Source organism: Rosa rugosa, chromosome 6, assembly GCF_958449725.1.
Source record: "Rosa rugosa chromosome 6, drRosRugo1.1, whole genome shotgun sequence".
Classification (NCBI taxonomy): Eukaryota; Viridiplantae; Streptophyta; class Magnoliopsida; order Rosales; family Rosaceae; genus Rosa; species Rosa rugosa.
In genome coordinates, this window is record NC_084825.1 from 47,085,546 (window position 1) to 47,109,164 (window position 23,619).

A 23,619-nucleotide genomic window follows, 5' to 3' on the forward strand; every position below is an offset into this window, starting at 1 on the left:
TATTTACCCGCTCAGTTGCTGATTAAATAAATTGTATTTAATTCTCAAAAAAAAAAAATTATAATTAATCTTAGATATAAATTCAATTAATATTGATGTAAATTCAATGATGAAGAGAATTATTATTAAGTTAAGATATTTTGTTATCCACCCATTAAAGGTAGTTGAACACAAGCGGATGAACACCACAGTAATTGTCAATAACAAATTAGATCCCTTGCAAAAAGGTGAAAATCTAGGGGCAATTTCGTCATCTGACATCCAACTACTCCACACAAACACGTTTCCTTCTTTTGTGCTTTATCCCTTCTCCCCACGCCATCACTCCTTTTCTTTCCCTTCTCTTTATCCTGCGCACGTTTCACGCGCAAGTTAGCACCACCACCACCATGGCCTCCTCTCGCCCTCCGCCGCCGAAGCCCCTCGATCTCGACCTCACGATCGTGTCCGCCAAGCACCTCAAGAACGTCAACTGGAAGAACGGCGACCTCAAGCCCTACGCCGTCTTCTGGGTCGACCCGGACCGCCGCCTCGCCACCAAATCCGACGACTCCGGCTCGACCCGACCCGTCTGGAACGAGCGCTTCACTCTCCCCCTCTCCCTCTCCCTCTACGACTCCTTCCTCACCCTCGAAATCTTCCACTCCAAACCCTCCGACACTCCCAAACCCTTAGTCGGCTCTCTCCGCCTCCCCCTCAAAGACCTACCCGACCCGGACGACTCCACCCGAATCCGATCCTTCGAGCTCATCCGCCCCTCCGGCCGCCCTCACGGTAAGATCCGCGTAAAGCTCGCCTTCAGGGAACGACCTCCCCCGCCAGATTACCATAATACCCCTCCTCCTCCGAGCTATTTCTACTCCAGTGCCCCTATGCCTCCACCGCCTTCCGCTCGCGACTACAGGGCGTACTCGCCGTCGCCGTACAGCTCTTCCGTGCCAGCTTCGGCTCCAACCCCGGCAGCTTCGCCTCCGCCGCCGCCGTACCACTACAGCTCCTATTCAGATCCGTATTCGAGTTACTATCCGGGGTACTACTCCAGCGCGCCGCCGCCGATGCCACCGAGGCCGTTCTTCGATCGGCCAGTGAACTACGGCGGGCCAGGTGGGCCGTCCGGTGGGCCTTCGGCGCCTCTGGAGTACTCACACTATGATCAGAAGCCAAAGAGCGGGAAGATGGGGTTGGGAACCGGATTGGCTGTGGGCGCAGTGGCCGGAGCTCTAGGTGGACTGGCATTGGAAGAAGGAATAAGGTATGAAGAAGATAAGATTGCTGACAGGGTTGAGAATGACTTGGAGCGTGAGCAGCTGCGTGACGATTACAGCAATTATCGGGCCGATTATTGATGATTGGATTGGATGGAGTTTAGGTACGCTTTAAGTACTGAAGCTCAATGATAAGTTGTGGTTTCGCAGTGTTTGTGTATATATATATATATATATATATATATTTATGTGGAATTTGATGTACTGTTTGTTGCTTTGAGTGTTTGAAGTGAGACGAAAGTGTTTATGGATGCAATGTTCTATCTAAACAATAAATGCATGGTTACTGCTACCTATCTTGTTACTTATTATAATTTGGGAATGTGTTAGCCTATCGAATAGAATGATTGCGTCTCTCTTGGATCGATTTCAAGTCCTTGTTTCCATTGTTATGTGGCAAAGAGACTGTTTTTTGGATTGTTAACAATAGAGGAAAGAATCCTGTTGAGTGGAGCATTAGAATGAATGTAAGATAAGGGCTTAGTGTAAACCTCTGAATAACTTGGTGTGATGCCAGCAAGGGATGATCACTCATCCTCCAACTTCAGATCTCAACTTTCAGTTTAATTGGCATGTAGTCACTAAGAGCATCTACCCCTACTGCCGTGGACTACGGGAGAACAAATCGTCTGCGCCTAATATTGTAAAAATTAAAAACAGTCCAAATGCAGAGAGGGTTTTGTCTCTGAGTATATAGAGTAAGAAGAAGAGGTGGGTGAAGGTTTAAGATTCTTGAATCATTTGTCATCACAAATAGGTTGCTATATCAAATAGGAAAGTTGACTGTCTGCATTCTGGTATTACTTGAACCACTGCTAAATAGGTCTTCCTGTCTTTGCTACAGGGCCTTGATTTATTTGTTCAGCTGATGGAATCACTAAAGAGTAGGTTAGGACTTAGGACTTAGGAGTAAGGGTGTGATTCTAGTTTTGTTAAGCTGGTTTACATTCAATTTGTTTCAATTGTTTGGAAGCTCTATCTTCTCTGCCATTTGGCATTTGTTTGGTGCATTTTCTGATTGCTTCTATGTTCCTCTCCTCTAAACTATGTACATTGCAGATATGCAGTGCTGGATTGTTATGGAAGATTTGAATTTTGATCCTTCTGGTAATCCTTAGATTGAAAGCAAACAATTCTTAATTTGTATTTCTGCTTGCAAGTCAAAATGCATATTGCAGTTTGGAGTATAGCATGTATAGGGATATATAGGTAGGATTTGTGGTAATGTTTGGTGCTTTTGAGTGGTTGGTTGCTGACTGAAGTAAGACGGGTTGGGGGTCTTTTAAGTCACTATTCTCAGTATTCTGTGAAAGGGGAAAAATAGTTGGTCTCTTATTATCTTTTTGGTGTTTTTGAAATGTGTTTATAGAAAGCCAAAGTACTTGGTAGGCTGCAGGTTTAGTTAGTTTGGTTAGTGGTTCATTTGGATCGTTAAAGATAGGTAGTTCTTAACTTGGCAGACGAAAGCATATATGTTTGATTGAAAGCAGCATATAAGAGGGGTGTGTGTGTGTGCGCGTGGTGGGATAGGGTTGGACAATTTAGATCCGAACTTAGCTTTAGATGTCACATTTTCTTTTTATAGGTGAGAGAGCCATCAAGTTTTCTATTGGCATGACTGATGTGTGTCTGAATATAGAAAGGAGAAATGAGGTGAAGTGAGAAGTTTATGGTGGTGAGTGGAGCTAGCTTAAGGTCATTTTTCTCATTACAACTGATGGGACTTGAGATGTGGCTGACGACATGTATTCTAGTAATTTACGAACCACTGTCAAATATCTCTTGAAACTTATTGATTTGCTAAGGTGATATTAAAATCAGGACACAGGGTTTAATTTATTTCTAAAAGCCAAGGTTCTATGTTACTCATTGCCTAATCGGTATTTAGGTTGTCACTGGCTTTGGTACATTCCAAATCCTATCCTATCCCCTGGACTATGATAAGTCACCGTTTTATATATTGACAGAACTCATCAAATATGCCTACTTGATTCAGCTTATATACATCGTTACAATTGACGTTATAAGTTGTATTTCTTGATGTGCATCAATGTGCATATTCTTTTCTTTCATGCAAGTGAAGTTAGCACATCATTTGGAATTTTTTTGCGTTGCTGGGTATGAGAGTTGGATTTACGTGGTTTCAAATTATGCCTCATATTATGCGCACACCAAGTGTGCGAGGTGCTGAGGTCTTGAGAAAGTAAATTAACAATGAGTAGTATAGTTTTATACTAGTAACGTTTTCTATGAATCTAGGATCTTTATTGTAAGAAATTGATAGTTATGGAGCAGTACCACATGTTAGAACTTGGTAAATGGACCTAGGAACGTTGTTGTCTTTCGGTTGGGGTCCAACCCTCGCTCACATGGACAGTCATCAAGCCCTACCATGAACCTGTGTGTTTTTTCATCCTGCAAAAATAAACTGGTGTATAACTCTCTAGAAAGACCTTATCTGTGTTTTCTCTCCCCTGCCTGTTTGAGGATCGGGGCACTTCCACCTTCCTTGGGTATCCCAAATCTGAGGCCTGATGCCTCTTGTTTCCCTGTTTTACTTGTTTTCTTCTTGTTTTCCTTCAGTTTTTTTCCTTATTTTTCTATCGTCGACTCGTTACTTCCTTATTCCATATATTATTCTCTAGTTCTGCTCGATTCAATTCTTCTGATCGTCGAGGGTTTTCGTGCCTTTTTTCGTCTTTCCTCAGGCGCTGTTTGGAAATTACTCTCCGAAATTCAGCCCAAGGGATCATAATCTTATTCTCATTTATACCAATGTAAAAGTTCATCAAACTCTCTTAATATGCACCAAGCCACCGAGCTTGTGAAAGGAATTAAGATTCTTGTACCATTCGTCTCTCTCTCTCAACGGGGACACGAGTCGGAGGCCAGGAGAAGTCGGACTCCAGTGATCTCTTCCTCTCGTCCGGCGGCGGTCGACGACAGCGTTGGCAGTTTCTGTCTCGCTGTTGTTGTATTGTTTGCCGGACGGGAATGGTTTTGGGCTAGTACCCTATTGGCTTAGGGATTTCTGGCCTGAGGTTTGACTGTGGTGGCGGCATAGTTCGTGATCCTTCTTCTCTACGCCATGGACATCATCTCGAGGGAGGCGATTCACGGCGTGAGGTGGGTTTCGGCGGCGGGGATGGCTACTTCGGGGGGAGCTGGTAGCGGCTTGAGACGGCGATCCAAGTTGGTTGGCTTGCTCAAGCTTCATCGGTGCTTTCTGGTGATCGTTCCTTCAGGCGTCGTGGCTCAGGCTTGGTTGCGGCGGCGTGAAGTTGGCGGCGAGTTTGGTGTGTACGGCGGTGCTGCACAGGAAAGGGATGATTGGAATGGGCTGGGCCATGGGTGGACCTTGGGCTAGGGTTTTCTTTTGGGCTTTAGGGTTTATGTTACGGTTTTTTTTTTTTTTTAATTCCAATAACTCCCTAGTTTGGTTGGGGAAAGTAGTGGGTTTTGGCCCAGTTTAGGCCTGCTTTTTTAGTGGGCTTTAGTCTATATTGCTATGGTTTCTTCTTACACCAAGTTAATGAATCTCCTTGAGTACCACAATTGAGTGCATTGACGTAGGGAGATTCGAAATAGTTTTCTTAGTGTACGCTGAGATTTGTAGTTGTGTAGGCTCGTAAAATTCAAAGGAGCGTCTTTGTACTAGTGGATGGTACCCGTATTCCCTTACCTGCTTGACCACTGATTTAGGGTACAAGCATATAGAGTTTATTTGTATGTGCCGTTCTGGCTTTGGGATTAAATGAAATCTCTATTACTCTGTCAAAAAAAAAAAAATGTAAAAGTTCATCAGAAAAAAGACATTTCTCATCAAAATTATGTGCCAAGTTATTTTAAAACAAAATTGGCCAAGACAAATTTAAAGTTCTTTTTACCTTTATTTGATCTTTCTTTTTCTTTTTTATCCGGCAATGTAATTTAATGGTTAAGACAATTCATTTCTTAAATCACTATTTAGAAGATATATCTATTTACACCATTAACAAGTAAATAATCCATTTCACATAAATATCCAGTCCAAAAGGCAACCCCACAAACAGAAAAGATCGTTCAGAACATCACAAACTCAAATCAGAGCTACATTCATAAACATACATGCTTCTTGAAATCAACATGATAAAATATTGAAATGAATAAACATAGGTGCCCTCAATCAACTCATTTTGACCATTGCAATTTGCAAGATAATCTATTCCAAAGAGTGGAGCACATAATGGAAGAGGGAACCCAATTTTCTTTCATGTTTTTTCACTTTTTGTTCCACAACCAATATATTGTTAATACATGCATTTCCAATTTTCGGGTAGATATATTGGAAGCACAATCATGGCGTTCAATGTACTCTCAAAAGACATTGATCTAAAAAAAAGAATGCTCAATTGGAGTTGGAATTGGAATTCAATCACCTTTGATGTGAAATTCTTGGGTTGATGCTTGAGTAGACACCACTAATGGACAAATTCTCAATAGATTAACGGTTTTATGGCAAAAATTAAACAAAGTTGCCTTTGTCCACTCGTGGGTACGTACAAGCACAAATTCTAGCCCTCTTTCAGTGTATGTAAATATAGGACATAATTTTCAATTGCTCGTTTCTTCCTCGACTTAGATTGATTGTGACAATATTAGATTAAGATAGCTTTACAAGTCAAAGGGACAAAATAGATTACGGTGATAATACAAAGCTAGCTACAAGAATAAACTCAGTACTCAAGTAAGAATAGCAATTTAAGATAACTAGTGTAAATAACTCATGAAGTATATGATAGCTACATTTTCACCAAGCTTCTATTTTTCTTTCCCAATTGCATAATCGAATGTTTAGGTTCAAGATCGTTCTCCAAACTCTATCTTTGTAAAATGTCAATTGAATTATTAGATATATTCTAGTTATCATATATTTATGGTTAGGGAAAATTCCACAAATTGTCACTCAACTATGACTCATTCGACACTTTAGTCACTGAAGTTTCAAATATATCACTTTGGTCACTCAACTATTACACTATCAATCACTTAAGTCACCCAAAGAGTATTTTTTATAATTTTTTTTAATGAAAAAAATTAACAAAATGACTTAAGTGATTGACAATGTAATAGTTGAGTGACCAAAATGATATATTTGAAACTTCAGTAACCAAAGTGTCGAATGAGTCATAGTTGAGTGACCATTTGTGAAATTTTTCCTTATGGTTATTCATTTCTTCGATTTAGTTAGTAGATAAAATGATCTTGACTTGGTCCACTTTTTTTTTTTCTTTACGTGTTTGAGTTGGAAAAAACAATTTTCAAAATGAGTCCATTTGATCGATAGAAGGAGATGGACCGGAGAAATTAGACCGGTGGAAAAATTGAAATGAGTCCTCTTAAATCATTTGCTGATAAAATTACTCTTAATGAGATGAGAATCACAATATAATTTGAAGTGACTAGCTATTTGAAATGACCAGCACGCACCAAACAAACTATCATCAGGTTACTTTCTGCAGATTTCAAAGATTCTAAGTGGAGGTTTCTAGTGATGACCGAATGATTCCAGTGAAGTGTACAAGGGCATATGAATGTCATATCATATCCTATATATCTAGCTACGTTGAATTAGCGAGTGGTTATGGTTACATTCTTTCCTGCAATTGATTGATCCTGAAGAGAACAATAATCAATAATTACCGTACCGTATTCATCTTCTACTGCTCCCCACCAACAAAATGTGTTGCACTCATGCATTGCATTTTCCTTAATATACTTGATCTCCCCTTCTACCTAGCTAGGTATGGCTACGTTTTAATTTCTTCGTTTCTCGATCATCATCCGTATATGATTTGCATATTCTATGTATATATTCAATTCCTTAATCTGGTTAAAAGCATTATTAATTTGTAAAAGAAAAGTGTTTCGATTAGTACTCTAACATATATTATGTCCTCATGAAATGGATTTAGCTTTGTATACTCTAGATAACTCTTATTTTCTTGATCTTTATCTCTCTTTCTGTTACTAGTTATTACGTACTGAGTCAGACTCACCCTAATACTGCAAATCAAACTATTATATCAAACTGATAAGAACCTGCATATGCATTTGGACCCCAACAGCCACAAGTTCTTGATGGTTCAGAGTATGCATGCATTTTGGATGACGAAAACGACCACTCTTCTTCCCTCCACTTGTAGTTGCTAAAAAAAAAATAAAAAAAAATAAACAAGAAAACGAAGAGTAATGTACGTACTGTAGCGTCTGGTATATAACCAGGACTGACTTGCCATTGATATTGAAAGCTAGCAATGACCTATTATACAAGATCCAACTCCAAAACAGCTGGCTGAATGCATGAACCTCATAGCTAGCTAGATTTTAAAAAGTGAAGTTTGTATACCGGTTCTTGTCTGCTTCGAAGATGCCCTAGATATAGATTGGGCTATTTTGTAATTAAAGGATAAACTTGTTTTCTCAGTACTTCTGTAACCAGGTTGCAAACCATCGAAAATGTTTTCTATAATGCCAATGGTTGCAAAAGTATATGTATAGGAAGGAGCCTTTCCTAAAGATTTTAACATATATCTCTAACAGCTAGCTCCAAGTCCAGGTTCAGGTTTGATTTAGAATGCAAAACTCTTACGTATGTACTGGCTGATGATGTATATGCATGCACTGATCATGTTTGGCCTCAGTGTCTGACTTTCTAGTTTTAACTTAGTTGAAGCAATATGATGTACTACAAGAAACAAAATATTGAAATCTTTTTTCGGCAGGTCTCACCAATGGGGGGTTAAGTTGTTGATCAATGGGGCTATATTTACGACATTTTATAATATGTGGCAGCAAGTTTATCTAGAGTCGACCTAGAGGTTTTAAAGCTCAGGTGCAAACTACTGAACTTAATTAGATAAAACTATAAAAGACCCTCCCTAAATTGAATTTGAAAAGCAGCTTTCTGTTCATATGAATATACTGAGTATCAGGGTAATAAAATTAGTGCAAAATTTAAACACGTGTCTTAATTTTGACTTCGGCTAAGGCCTAATTTTGAATTTTGAATCAATTAGTGGTATAAAACAATCAAATTAAGTTTCTAAGCTCAAGTTAGCCCAGATTATGTCATAAAAACAGTTATTTGGTTATAGTTGGTGCTGGTTAAAGAAATGTCAACAGATATTATATTTTTGTTTGGTAAACTTTCAATTATTTTCTTTCTATATCAAAATTATTAAGGAATAAGAAAATACATAGACGTCAAAGTATTGCACAGGGGGTGAGGGGGGCGCAGTGGTTGGAACTAGCTAGCCTGTTTAGTTAATTGTCTGCATTATGCAGCTGTACTTGTACGTAGTAGTTGATATGATGGGGGTGACAGAAAACGACCACGTCCCTAGCACCATTTCATTATCTCCATAAAAATTCCTTAATATCATGTTGGAATGGAAGAATGGAACCTCTAAGATTTTTTTGGGGGAAGGGGGGGGCCTCTCTTAGACTCTTAGTCATGTAACATGACTGCAAAGCGTGGGAACATATTTATGCTTTGGAATAATGGAATCTCAAGTATTGTCTCAATTATTAAACTTTTCATTCGTAATCCAAACTACCTAAGCTAACTACCTTTTTAAAGTATCACATAGCCCTTAAATTGCTTCGACCAACCTAACCACTCTTTCTATCACTAATATTAATCACCAGGTGATACAAGTTGTAGCAATTGGAACTATGAACATGTACATCAATGTGGTTAGTAGATTACTCTTATATGAACATAAATGGGTATAATCTATTAAGGACTAAATATTATTTAGTACCTTGTGGTATGGGTCCAACATCGATTCAGTCCCTCGATTTTTAATTTCATCAAAAACACCCCTACGATATCATTTTCTCGTCCAATAGGTCATTCTGTCAATTTCTGCCGTTAACTGTTGACGTGGCATTCCAACTCAGCAAAAGCGGGGCCCACATGGAAGTCAAATTCCCAAAATGACCCTGGCCAACTGAAATGGAAAAATCTAAAATAAACTCAAGATTTTACAGTTGGGAAGACTCAAACCTACGACTGTAGGTATGCAATTGAAAGCCCCAACCACCAAACAACTTGGATGGTATTGACATACTTCACCAAAAATAATATATATTATACCCAACCGGATATGAAAAATCTGGAAATAAACTCCAGCTTTTGCGGTTGGGGAGACTCGAACCTACCCTAACATATATGCAATTGAAAGCCCCAACCACCAGACCACTTGCATGATAATGACATACTGCGACAAAAATAATATGACTAAATACTCGTTACTCCTCATACTTTTGCATGAAAAACAGTTTAGTCCAAAATTTTAAAATTAAACAGTTTAGTCCTTATTCTTTCTAATTCTCACACAACGGGTTCTAAAATGACTATTATACCCCTCACTTTTTATTTTTTTTATTTTTCTCTCTTTTTATTTTTTATTTTTCTGCCTCTCTTTCTCTCTACACACACACACACACACACACACACACACACATATATATATATATATATATATATAGAGAGAGAGAGAGAGAAAAAAAGTGAGGGGTATAATAGTTATTTTAGGACTTGTTGTGTGAGAATTAAAAAGAATAAGGACTAAACTGTTTAATTTAAAAAATTTGGACTAAACTGTTTTTCATGCAAAAGTATGAGGAGTAACGAGTATTTAATCCAAAATAATATGTATACAATATATGTTATTTTTCCATATCCGGTTGGGTATACAAATATATATAATTTTTGTGGCACAATGTTGATTCCATGCAAGTGGTCTGGTGGTTGGGGCTTTCTATTACATACATACAGATGTGGGTTCGAGTCTTCCCAACCGCAAAATCTTGAATTTATTTTGGATTTTTCCTTATCCAGTTGGTTATATAAATATATATTATTTTTGTGGAAACATATCAGTGCCATGCAAGTGGTCGAGTGGTTTTGGCTTTCAATTGCATGTGTCCAGACGTGGGTTCAAGTCTCTCCAACTGCAAAAGCAAAATCTTGAGTTTATTTTAGATTTTTCCATCTCAGTTTGCCAGGGTCATTTTAGGAATTTGACTTCTATGTGGGCCCCACTTTTGCTGAGTTGGAATGCTACGTCAGCAGTAAACGGTAGAAATTGACGGAATCCCGACGGAATGACCTATTGGACGAGAAAATGATATTGTAGGGGTGTTTTTGATGAAATTAAAAGTCGAGTGACTGAATCGATGTTGGACCCATACCACAAGGTATTAAATAGTATTTAGCCCGTCTATTAATTTTTCCCTAATTATCAATTCAACGTAAGATATGCAGACTAGTTTGCCTAGCTTCGATACTAGCAGATCAAGATGCTTAGGTAGCTAGTGGCAATATGTGGAAAAAAAAAAAAAACCAAGGGACTTGAATTGAGAAAAAAATTAAAATAAAGTGTGTGGTAATTTATCTCAAAGATACTACTCAAACTATCAAATTATTCTAGAACTCGAGACCTCCTAGCTTTTCAGAGCGATCTCGAGCGGCGAAACCCTCTTAGGGGACGGAGGGCAGACTTCTTGTTCGGCGGCGTCGTTGTTCGGAGCGGCGAAACCCTCTTAGGGGACGGAGGGCAGACTTCTTGTTCGGCGGCGTCGTTGTTCGGGTAGAGTGCTCAACGGAAATGTTTTGAGGCAGTAAGGCTCCAATCAAGGCGGCTCGCGGGCTACGTTGATTGAGGGTGTGTTGCGGCGGATCGTACTTGTTGGGGGCGGCGATCTGATCGTGTGTGTTTGAGAGGTCGGGGTGTTGAAGTTCTCTCTCTAAACCAAGGCTATGGCAGAGGATCGGGGTCGACCTCCGGATCGATGATGGGTTGCTGCCTTCGAGGGCTTGCAGCAAGTTGATCTGGAGGGAGAAGGAAGGCTGCCGGGTTTTGCGTCAATCAGAAATGAGGCTTCGTGGTGGTCTGAGTCGGTGACGGTGACAGAATTGGCTCAGGCGGCGTTTGGAGGTGGACCGGACTGGTTGAACCTGCTGTCCAGTTTTCTCGGTGGAAATCCTAGATTCATGCTAGGGTTTGGGCTGGGCCTAGGGCGGTGGGTTAGTGGGCCAGTTGGGTCTGCTGGGATGGCTTTTTCCTTTTCTTCTTCTTTTGGATTGGGCTGTTGTGAGGTAGTTGAGTTTTTTCCTGTTTTCAATAAGTACTCTCACTTTGTTCTGCCCTTGGTCGTAGTTGTAAGCTAGTTGATGAGTGGCGATGTACACCAGGAAGGTCTTAAGTGTCAACGCTTGTCAAGTTGGTTGCTCTGATTTAGGGTTGGATAGGTGTAGGGTTTTTACATTCTGTTTTTTAGTTTTGGTTAGTTTTTTCATTTTTTTCTGATTATTCTGCTTTTTGCAGTCTGAATTGTACTTTGAGTTGTATTATGAAGGATTTTCGAATCCTTCTAGCTTGACGTAGTAACATCGTTAATATATTGGAACCTGATTCCGTTCCCCTAAAAACAAAAACTATCAAATTATTCTTTTGTTGTTTTCGATATATAATTCAATTACACATTGTTATGTCTGTGGTCCGTGCTCATCAACTAGACCTTTTTAAATATTATCCAATTTATGGGTTTTTGTCCATTTACCCTAATTCTAGGGATTTTATTCCCACTTACCATATTAAGTTTTCTTAATTCCCTCTTACCCATGAAGACTCTAATAAGGTCTTCCCTAGTACTCAATTATGATTTTTTTAGACTATTTTACCCTCACCCCTTTATTACATAGAGAGAGAGAGAGATAAGCCATAGGAGACTTCGCCGGAGTCCGATCATCGGCCGCTGGAATCCGATCACCAGCCGCCACCCACTGGATTTCTATGAAAACTTCGTCAGAGGTCCCCAAAGAGGTCGTTGGAGATCTCATAAGTCGCCGGAAATGTTTATTGCCCACAAATAGACCTTTATTGCCCCCTAATAGACCTCTATTTTCCCCCAATAGAGGGGCAATAAACCTCTATTGCCCCCCAATAGACCTTTATCGGGGGGCAATAGAGGTTTATGAAACCTCGCTGGAAGTCTCCAAAGATATTGTCGGAGATCTCATATGGGGCCGGAGAGATTTATTGCCTCCCTGAATAAACCTGTATTACCTCCCAATAGAACTTTCGATCGCTGGAATGGGAATTAATCTCCATAAAATTAGACAAATAAAACTTTGATTAAGGAAAAAAAGAGGAGATTACATCAATTCAAAACATTTATTGCCCCCCAATAGACATTCAAAACATATTTTTTTTTCTTTTTTCTTTCCCTCTGCCCCCATTTTACTAAAAAAAAAATAGGAGGAAGGATGGCCTTTTTTTTTTTTCAAGCGGTTTTACGAAAACAAAACCATCTAAAGCTTAGCTTGCTCCCGACCCTTCGAAGCTTCTCCTCTATTTCCTGCAAGTCCTCGAAACTCGACGTTGTCTCCTTTGCCGCTTTCGACTGTTTCCTTGACGCCTTGCCTGCTTTCTTGGGCGACGTGCGAGGCTGAGAGAGGCTCTCGTGGTTCTCCTTTGCCGGGTCGGACCCGGGTCTTGTCGGGATCAGACTCGTAGCTGCCTCGGAGACCTTTCCGGCCAGAATGTTGGCTTCGTTTGTCGGTGGGATCTTGGCCTTCAGCGAAAGAGTTAGTTGCATGTTTTTAGGGTTTCTTGTTAAGTTTCTTTTTGTTTGAATAAAACCCTGGTTTGTTAAGTTTCTTTCTCGTTATCTACTTGTTTTTGAATTGTTCCAAGTTTCTATTACCACTTGATTTTAATATCGTCAAATGTGGGCTACATTTACGTTAAGTTTGTTAGGGTTTTGTATTGAATGGCTATTTAATTAAGCCAGAACCATCATTAATAAAACTAGGTCATTCAATCCAGTTTGTTGTGCTCTTGTTCTTCGCTTTCGTGTTTGATCATAATTCCCAACAATCTGGTATCAGAGCCTCCACTGGGCTTGAGAAAGAAAAGTCGCAGCTTTGAGTGATTTCCAAACACAGTGAGAGAGAGATGAATAACGAAGGAAATTTCGTGCAGCCATCCATTCCACGCTTCGATGGTCAATACGACCATTGGAGAATGCTTATGGAAAACTTCTTATGATCAAAGGAGTACTGGAGCCTTGTAGAGACAGGGTATGTTGAGCCAGAAGCTGGAGGACAAGTGACAGAAGCACAACGACGAAAGATTGATGAGCTGAAGCTGAAGGACCTAAACGAGAAGAACTATCTCTTCCAGGCCATCGACCGCAGGATTCTTGAAATCATTTTGCAGAAGGATACTGCCAAAAAAATCTGGGATGCTATGAAGAAAAAATTCGAGGGGAATGCGAGGGTCAAGAGGTCCCATCTTCAAGCTCTCCGACGAGAGTTTGAAACCCTAGACATGAGATCCGGTGAAAGTCTAACATATTACTTCTCTAGGGTCATGACAGTGACAAACAAGATGCAAGTTTATGGGGAGGATATGCAGGATGCCAAAGTGGTGGAGAAGATCCTACGCTCCTTAACTGAGAAATTTTACTATGTTGTCTGCTCTATTGAGGAGTCAAAGGATATCGACTCTCTCACTGTTGATGAGCTACAAAGCTCATTAATAGTGCATGAACATAAAATTGTGCGGCATAATGATGAAGAGCAGGCCTTGAAGGTGACACATGAAGGAGGCAGAGGTCGTGGTCGTGGTGCTTACAGAGTAAGAGGAAGAGGGAGAGGTCGAGCAGGCTTCAATAAGGCAACTGTGGAGTGTTATCGATGCCACAAGCTTGGACATTATCAATATGAATGTCCAACTTGGAATAAAGAAGTAAACTACACAGAGCTTAATGAGGAAGATGAGATGCTTTTGATGTCTTATGTGGAATTGTGTAAGGCCAAGCGAGAAGATGCATGGTTTCTTGATTCGGGTGTTCTAACCATATGTGTGGTGATCGAGCTATGTTTAATGAGCTAGATGAAAGTTTTCGGCATTTGGTGAAATTGGGGAACAACACCAGGATGAATGTGACGGGAAAAGGAAGTGTGAAGTTGTTGCTCAATGGAGTTAATCACGTTGTAACTGAAGTGTTCTATGTTCCAGAGTTAGAAAATAATCTCTTGAGCATAGGGCAGCTACAAGAAAGAGGCTTGGCTATTCTGATCAATATAGGGTTGTGCAAGATTTACCATCCGTACAAAGGTTTGATCATTCAAACTAGCATGAGTGCAAATAGGATGTTCATATTATTTGCTTAATCACAAGCACTTTCTCAAGCACAACAAGACAAGTGTTTTCACACAAGCTCTCAAAATCTCTCTCATCTTTGGCATCGGAGGTATGGACATTTAAGCTACAAGGGTTTGAGAACCTTGCAGTACAAGAAAATGGTATGCGGACTTCCTCAACTCCCTGCTTCAAATCTAACATGCACTAACTGCATCATTGGGAAGCAACATCGTGATCCTTTTCCCAAAAAGAGTACTTGGAGATCAACTCAGCAGCTCGAGCTTATTCATGCGAACATTTGTGGTCTGATCACCCCCACATCCAATAGCAAGAAGAGGTACACTCTGTGTTTCATTGATGACTATAGTAGAAAATCATGGGTGTATTTCTTAGTAGAGAAGTCAGAGGCCTTGAATTCTTTTAAATGTTTTAAGAGAATGGTGGAGAAAGAAAAAGGGTTGTTTGTAAAATGTTTGCGCACGGACAGGGGAGGAGAATTCACCTCAAGTGAGTTCAATGATTTTTGCAAGAAAAATGGCATCAAGAGGCAGTTGACCACCGCTTATACTCCGCAACAGAACGGTGTGGTCGAAAGGAAGAATAGAACCATGATGAATATGGTTTGTTCAATGCTCTCTGACACGAAGATTCCCAAGACTTTTTGGTCGGAAGCGGTAACTTGGAGTATCTATGTTCTAAACAGGTGCCCTACATTGGCTGTCAAGGATATTACTCCAGATGAGGCCTGGAGTGGGGTGAAGCCCTCAGTAGAACATTTTCGAGTTTTTGGATGCATAGCGCACGTTCATGTTCCAGATGTAAGGAGGATTAAACTTGATAACAAAAGCTTTCCTTGTGTGTTATTGGGTGTTAGCGAGGAGTCTAAAGGTTATAGGCTATATGATCCTGTTGCTAAAAGGGTTGTTGTGAGTAGAGATGTAGTTTTCGAAGAAGAGAGGTAATGGGATTGGGATGTTAGTTATGAAGAGCAAATATTAGTAGATTTAGAATGGGGTGATGGTGATGCAGATAGAGAAGTGGATGAGGACGAAGAAGGAGTGAGTGAAAATGGGAGTGGGGATAATGCTAATGAAGAAGTAGGAGAGACTAGTGTTGAGAGAGTTGGAGGCAAGGAAGATAGTTCTCCTATTTGTAACAACTAGACCAGTGAGGATGAGGAGAGAGTGAGACAACCTCCTGTTTGGATGCGTGATTATGTTAGTGGGGAGGGTTTATCCGAGGGTGAAGATGAAGCAAATATGGCACTAGTGGTGTCAACCGATGATCCGTTGTATTATGAAGAGGCTGTGAAGAATGCAAACTGGAGATTGGCCATGGATTGTGAAATCAAGTCCATTGAGAAGAACAAGATGTGGACACTCACTGAGCTACCGATTGGAGCAAAAAAAATCAGAGTAAAGTGGGTTTATAAAACCAAATACAATGAGCATGGGGAGATTGACAAGCACAAGACACGCTTGGTTGCTAAGGGGTATTCTCAGAAGCATGGAGTAGATTACACAGAAGTCTTTGCACCAGTGGCAAGGATGGATACTGTAAGGATGATTATTGCCCTAGCAGCGCAGAAGGATTGGAAGATATTTCAGTTGGATGTTAAGTCAGCTTTTCTACACGGTGAGCTGAGTGAGGATGTCTATGTGGAGCAGCCGAAGGGCTATGAGAAAAAAGGCAGTGAGCATTTGGTCTACAAGCTTCACAAAGCTTTGTATGGAGTAAAACAAGCTCCACGAGCTTGGTTTAGTCGAATCGAAGCACATTTCATTAGTGAAGGATTTTCAGAGATGTGATAGTGAGCAGACTTTATTCACGAAGAGGAGCAAAGAAGGAAAAATTATCATTGTAAGTGTTTACGTTGATGATTTAATTTTTACTGGTGATGATGATGTCATGTTGACTGAATTTAAAAGTTCTATGGTGAGAGAGTTTGACATGTCTGACTTGGGAAGAATGAGGTATTTCCTTGGCATCGAGGTGTTACAAGAGCCTGATGGTATCTTTATATGCCAAAGAAAATATGCGTTGGAGGTCTTGAAGAGATTTGGAATGATGGAAAGTAATTCGGTGAACAGTCTAATAGTTCCAGGTTTCAGAATGAGCAAAGATGAAGATGGAGTCACTATTGATGAGACGTATTACATAGGCCTGGGCACGGTCCCAGACCGGCACCGGTTTGACAGGGACCGGGACCGGCAGGCTTATATCGGGCCGGTCTTGCAATTGCACAAAACAAGGACCGGGCTAAACCCGGACTGGCAATGGTATTACAAGGACCGGGACCGGAAATCTTACGTCGGGCCGGGACCGCAGTTGCAACTAATAGGGACCGATATAAAACCGGACCGAGATAAAACCGGACCGGAATAAACCCGGACCGGGACAAAACAGGCCCGTTTTCGGGTTTCCGGTTCCAATCAATCTTTGCAGCACTACTGCATTTTGCTGCTTGACCTGCTTCTGTTTAGAGAGTATAAAGAGTAATGCAATATGAACTAGCAACAAGGGCTGCAATATGAACTAGCAACAAGGCTGCAATGCTGAAAATAAAACCAATAAACCATTCTGTAATCTGCACTAGCAGCAAGGCTGCAAATAAAAGTATAAAACCATCTTGCAAATAACAATCATTCAATCAACCATTCCGTAATCATTCAATCAACCATTCAATCAAACCAATAAACCATTCTGTAATCTGCACTAGCAGCAAGGCTGCAAATAAAAGTATAAAACCATCTTGCAAATAACAATCATTCAATCAAGTAATCAACCATTCAATCAACACAGTTCCACGGCAAGTTCACCAACACATACACATATTGTCTTAACAACATAACAAATTAAAATCCAAAACAATGTTCGATAAGACAACAAGTGAACAACCAAACTTCCATGCTGCCATGCTCAATGCTATGCAGCTGCTCCTCCAGTCCTCCCTCTTCAAATTTTTTTCCCTACACATTTTAGTTTAAAAACACATTGTATTACACATTTATACATTATATAGTTATACATTTATACTTTGCACCAATGCAACATCGTAGAAACAAAAACCAAAAAAAGGCAGCAAGGCAATAAATTGATATACCTTTAGGTTTTCTAGGTGGCAGCAGCCCTTGTTTTGGTGCTTTTGCAGATTTTGAGGTCCCAGCAGCGGCACTTGTTGAAGGAGTTGCAGCTGCAGCTCTTTTGGAGACTTTTGAAGACTTTGAGCTTGAGGTTCCAGCTTTGGCAGTTGGTTCTTCTTCATCACTTTCAGCAGCTACTGCTTTTCCCTTTGCCACATCTGCAACTCAAGAAGTAATGACTGAGAGATGTAAAAATTAAAATTGTAAACTGCAAACACCTCACCTAAAGCAAGAAACATTGAAACAACAGTAAATCTGCAAATGCAAACATATGTACCTCTTTCCATTTTTTCATAAAACTCAAGCTCTTCTAGGCTTGGATAATACTCGATGTCAGATTGATCTCTTTTTTTTATCCAGTTTTGCAAGCAAATCAATGCTTCCACACTTTTAGGAGTTAAAGAACTCCTAAAAGGGTCAATGACTCTCCCACCTGTACTGAATGAGGACTCGGATGCAACTGTACTAACTTGGATTGCAAGTACATCCCTTGCAACAAGAGCAAGGTTTGGATATTTGCAGCCGTTTATCTTCCACCATTCAAGCAACTGCCAATCTTCATCTTTGGGATTCTCCATTGGATCAAATAGATACCTATCAACTTCACTCTCAACAACCACTTCGTCCGATTCAGCTAGGGCTCTTTGCCAACCTTCTAACATCTCAGCCATTTTTCCAGACATTTTCTTGCTCTTCTCCTTGGCCTTGGACTTGGACCTGGAAGATGTGGCTGTTGCATTTGTGCTGGTAGAAACGACGCAGCTTGTTCCAGTGCTGCTCCTAGAACTTTTACTCTTTGAAGAGGCATTGGTTGATGATCTATAGAGATCAGTTAAGCATACTAACAACTCCTTCACATCATTGGCCTTGGCCTTTGCTTTGGTAGCATCAAACTGGAGGTGAGTTAGACATATGTGACTAATGTTTTTCAACTTGAACCTAGGATCCAAGACAAGGGCTACTAACAGCAGTTGGTTCATATCATCAACCGTTCCAAAATACTTCATAAACTTTGCTCTCATCTTCACTGCCATCTCCATCATTAGCAGTTCGGTTTCACTTCCATGAGTGATATCCGGAGGCACAAAGAGTGCATCAATCTCAGCCTCGATTGCTACAATGTCATGAAAAGCTTTATGAGCAGTGGGGTGTTTGGTTGCACTAATTCTCATTGTCACATCATAGAAAACCCTCAAGAACTTCACAAAGATTTCAGCTTTACTCCAATCTACAGCATTTGGTGGCCCGACTCTTTTTCTTGGTTGAACTGATTTTTTTTGAACTTGTATTTCACCCTCCTGATCCTTTTCATCCTCTTCATCTTCATCAAAATAGTCTTTGTACTTATTGTCTTCCTCATCAGACATCCGAGTAAAAGCTGGCAACACCTCCAAAGCTATGTCAAGCATCAAAAATGTGGAATTCCATCGCGTTGGAACATCCAAAGCTGGAATTCTTTGAGAATCTGTATGGCCTTCCTGCGTCTCCTTTTCAACACACTCTTTGAAGCAGTCCAATCTATTAGAACTACTTCTAATATATTTCACGGCATTTCGGATTGCAGCACAGCTTCTATCCATAATTCTCAAACCAGCCCTAACTATAATGTTCAAGATGTGAGCCAAACACCTCACATGCATGAACTTGCCACCAAGCACTGGGAGGTTCTTCCACCCAGCCATTTTCCTTTGTAGATACTCAATTGCCACCTTATTTGCACTAGCATTATCAACAGACACTGTCAACACCTTGTCTATCTTCCACTGGAGCAAACATGTTTCTAACAGCTTTCCAATTGTGTTGCCTTTGTGATTGGGAATTACACAAAAGTTCAAGATTCTCTTGTGCAAATTCCAACCGCAATCTATGAAGTGCACTGTTAACACCATATAATTGATGTTCTGTACAGATGTCCAAGTATCTGTTGTTAAGCACACTCTATGGCTCCTTAAAACCATTTGAAGTTCCTCTTTCTTCTCCTCATACATCTCCAAAAAACACCTCACTATTTTTCTCCTAGAAGGCACCTCAAATCGAGGAATTGCTACTTTGCAAAACCACCTAAACCCTTCATTCTCAATGTGGCTAAATGGTAGTTCATCAATAACTATCATTGTAGTCGCAGCTTGGACACAAGCTTCTTGTGACCACCCTTTATTCACCTTCATGCTAGGTTCAACTCCACCATCACTAATCAATACTTGCTGTGTGTCTTCTAAATTCTCCCTCCCAGGATACTTTTTGCACACCTTCTCGACATGTCTACGCAAAGTACTTGTACCATTAAATGAAGAATCAGCAGCGAGGTCAGCGGAGCAATACTTGCATTTGGCCCTTTTCTCAAATCCACATTCTTCTTTCTTCCCATTTTTTTCAATGTAGAGTGTTCTGTCATACCTCTCGTAATGATTCCACACATTTGACCTCGGGGCAGCCCTCTTTGTTTTACTTTCTCTTCTTCTCTTTTTCACGTTTTGAGGCGAACCTCGGGATGCCTGAGTTGGTGCTTCATTTTCTGTTTGATCAGCAGCTTCTGTTTCTCTGGCTGGTTCCTTGTCCTCACCTTGCTGAGACACATCATTTGCATCATTCCCAACAACAACAATTTCATCATTATCACCACCAGAATGAGAACTGACTGTATGACTTGAATCTGATGTGGTTGCCATCTAGTATTCCAGTCTGTAAAAATAAATTTGAACCTGTTATTATTCACACGCATTATAAACATGACAAGACACATTATTCTATATATATATATATATATATATATATATATATATATATATATATATATATAGAATTCAAGCTATACAAATCAAAGAGCAACTACCAACCAATTGTACGTTACATATGCAAGAACCATGAATATAGAATATATATATATATATATATATATATATATATATATATATATATATATATATATATATATATATATGCATCAGACATAAAAACATTTACGCACTGCCCTAGATCACACGCTATATGCATCTTTCATATATATATATATATGGCATATATATGCTTTTGTTACTACAGTATTATCGAGCAGTGAGCAAACCTCAAATTTGATCAGTGTAAAATATAATAACAAATAAGCATTAGGTATTTAGGTTGATTAACCTAAAGTTTATGTTATTAGACAGAGGAGGGAGATCCATGTTTGTAGATACCTAAGACTATTTATATTCCACCATTTTAATTAAATCCAGATGTTGCATACTTTTCTCAACCAAACCAGAAATGGGGTAAACAGTTAAACACACAGTATATCCCAAAAATAGAGCAAACCTTCAGTTTCTAAGCTCTCTTCCCACACTTCCACAGCAACAAAACAAACCCCAACAACAAAAACAAACTGCAAACACCTCACCCAAATCCAGAAATTGAAGCAAACCCAGATCACCATTTACACCAAAACAGTAGGAAAATGCAAAAGATCTAAGCAGAAATTGGAACTAGAACTGACACAGTAGTAGAACAAGGGAAGCAAGACGGTCAAGACCTGAAGTAGAGCAAAAAAGAACAAGGGTGTTGGTTCTGACATGTAATGCATCAAACCTCAACAAAGATGTATGGAGAAACAGTTCCTAATAATAATGTGCAGCAGAACTGCAGAAGTGAAAAAAGATTGAAAAGTTGAAAGTGTAAAACACCTAAAGTGATACTTATACCCTTCAAGGGCATAAATCGCAATGGGGCCAGCATTTATCATCAGAAAGAGAAACAGATAAGTATCAAAGCACCTTCTTTTCGTCCTTGGGCCCTAAGAAGCGAGCAAGCTGAATGTCATCTTAGCTCAAGCAAGCCCCTGAATAAGTAAGACAGAAAAACCACAAGAACACGTTAGCCTTCTTAAACAACACATCTCAAACATAAAAAGTATTCATTCAATTTGATTGGCAAGATTAAGAAAAAGAATGACACTGCTCTTGTATAAACTTAAAACAGCATAAACTGTTTGCAAGTATGGTTTTGTTAGTTCACCAATATTGGTGGGTAAAATACAGAAACTAAAGCATAAATCTGTACATGGCTAATCATCACGTGAACCACCAGTATGTAGATATACATGTATAAGCAAACCACATTAACCAAAAACATAATCATTCAAAACATACACACACTTGGTGTCCGGACCCAGACCTATATGTTTTGCAATTACAAGAATTTGAGCAATTATAACTATATAAATCAAAGACGCAGACTTTATTCCTGACCCATCAAAATTTCTCAATTTCCACACATTTGGATTCAATTATCTCCACAACGAGTCCAATCAATGAATCAAACACAAAGAATTTACCTTTAACGTCAAGAAAACCTTGATGATATGAGAGGTCTCAATCTGCAACCAAAAATTAACAAATAACGATTACACACAATCCCAATGGGAATGTGAAATTTGAATCGGTAATGAGGAACGGGAAAAAGCTTACTCTGCGCTCGGCGTTGGTGATCTGGGGGTCCTGAAGCGAAGAGGAGCAAGCGAGCAGTGAGAGATTGGAGAAGATCGTCAAGGCTAGGAGCAAGCTGAGAAGCCGTAGGTGAGGAAGAGTCTTCCGGAAGACCGATTTATGGGAGATCGACTGTGAGGAACATAGGGACTGACTGACTGTCTGAGGGCTGAGGAATGACTGAATGGGTCTGAGGGCTGAAGATCGATTTCTGATTTTCTGGGAGAGACCGAGAGAGAGTGAGAGACAGAGAGTTGGAGCCTTGGAGGCGGAGTCGCTCTCTAGCTGAGGAAGATTGACTTCGGATTTTAGATTTTAGGTCTACTGATTAATCACATGTGGCAGTGTCCATACTAACACAATATACTTCGGAAAACAAACGTATAATTGGACGACACGTACACAAGCTCGAGTTTTTCGGTCCAGAAAACACTTTATATTCAAGAACCGAGACCGGACCGCCAAGTTGAGTGTAGGGACCGAACCGGCCCGAAAACACTAATATTCAAGAACCGGGACCGGACCGCCACGCTGAGTATAGGGACCGAACCGGCCCGAAAACACTTATTTTCAGTCTAAAGCCCGAACCGAACCGGACGGTCCGGATCGGTCCCTTCCGGTCTTTCGGTTTTTCGGTCATTTATGCCCACCCCTAGTATTACAAGCAATTGGTGGGAAGTTTAATGTATCTCACAGCCACAAGACTTGACATGATGTTTGTTACTTGTCTCATAAGTAGATATATGGCAAAGCCAACAAAACTTCATCTACAGGCAGCTAAGAGAGCACTTCGGTATTTATGAGGAACTGTGAACTATGGAATTCGCTATAAGAAGGGAGGAGATGGTGAGTTGTTGGCATTTACAGATAGTGATTATGCTGGAGATATAGAGGACATGAAGAGTACATCTGGGTACGTGTTCTTGATGAGCTCGGGTGCTGTTTCATGGTGTTCAAAGAAGCAGCCTATCGTGACTTTGTCAACCACAGAGGCTGAGTTTGTGGCAGCTGCGGTCTGTGCCTGTCAGGCAGTCTGGATGAAGAGGATTTTAAAGGAGCTGGGACATTTTGATGAAGGTTGTATCTTGTATCTGTGTGAGGTGTGACAACACTTCATCCATCAAGCTGTCTAAAAATCCGGTCATGCATGGTCGTAGCAAGCATATTGATGTCATATATCATTTCTTAAGAAATCTTACTAAGGATGGTACAATTGAATTGGTTCATTGTGGAAGTCAGGATCAGGTGGCGGATTTAATGACCAAATCGTTGAAGTTTGATGTCTTTCAGAAGCTTTGGAAGTTGATGGGAGTATGCGAGATCTCTGATATAAACTAATTGCTTCACAACATTTAGTTTAAGGGAGGGATTGAAAGAGTTAGTTGCATGTTTTTAGGGTTTCTTGTTAATTAGTTTCTTTCTGTTTGAATAAAACCCTGGTTTGTAGGGTTATCTACTTGTTTTTGAATTGTTGCAAGTTTCTGTTACCACTTGACTTTAATATCGTCAAACGTGGGCTGCATTTACGTTAAGTTTGTTAGGGTTTTGT

At 40.1% G+C, this 23,619-nt stretch overlaps 2 protein-coding genes across 2 annotated transcripts; both read left to right on the forward strand.

The window, feature by feature from the left end:
• The first annotated feature begins 304 nt into the window (after positions 1-304).
• Positions 305-1,557, forward strand: LOC133714196 (leucine-rich repeat extensin-like protein 3). Its single transcript, XM_062140283.1, has one exon. The coding sequence runs from the start codon at positions 390-392 to the stop codon at positions 1,344-1,346; it is 957 nt and encodes a 318-aa protein (XP_061996267.1). The 5' UTR covers positions 305-389; the 3' UTR covers positions 1,347-1,557.
• Positions 1,558-13,567: 12,010 nt separating this feature from the next.
• Positions 13,568-14,337, forward strand: LOC133714197 (uncharacterized). The gene has a single exon (XM_062140284.1). The coding sequence runs from the start codon at positions 13,568-13,570 to the stop codon at positions 14,213-14,215; it is 648 nt and encodes a 215-aa protein (XP_061996268.1). The 3' UTR covers positions 14,216-14,337.
• Positions 14,338-23,619: the final 9,282 nt, after the last annotated feature.

Bases quoted from the DNA above. Each gene is read 5' to 3' on its own strand.
- LOC133714196 (XM_062140283.1), top strand. From the start codon at position 390: ATGGCCTCCTCTCGCCCTCCGCCGCCGAAGCCCCTCGATCTCGACCTC.
- LOC133714197 (XM_062140284.1), top strand. From the start codon at position 13,568: ATGAAGAAAAAATTCGAGGGGAATGCGAGGGTCAAGAGGTCCCATCTT.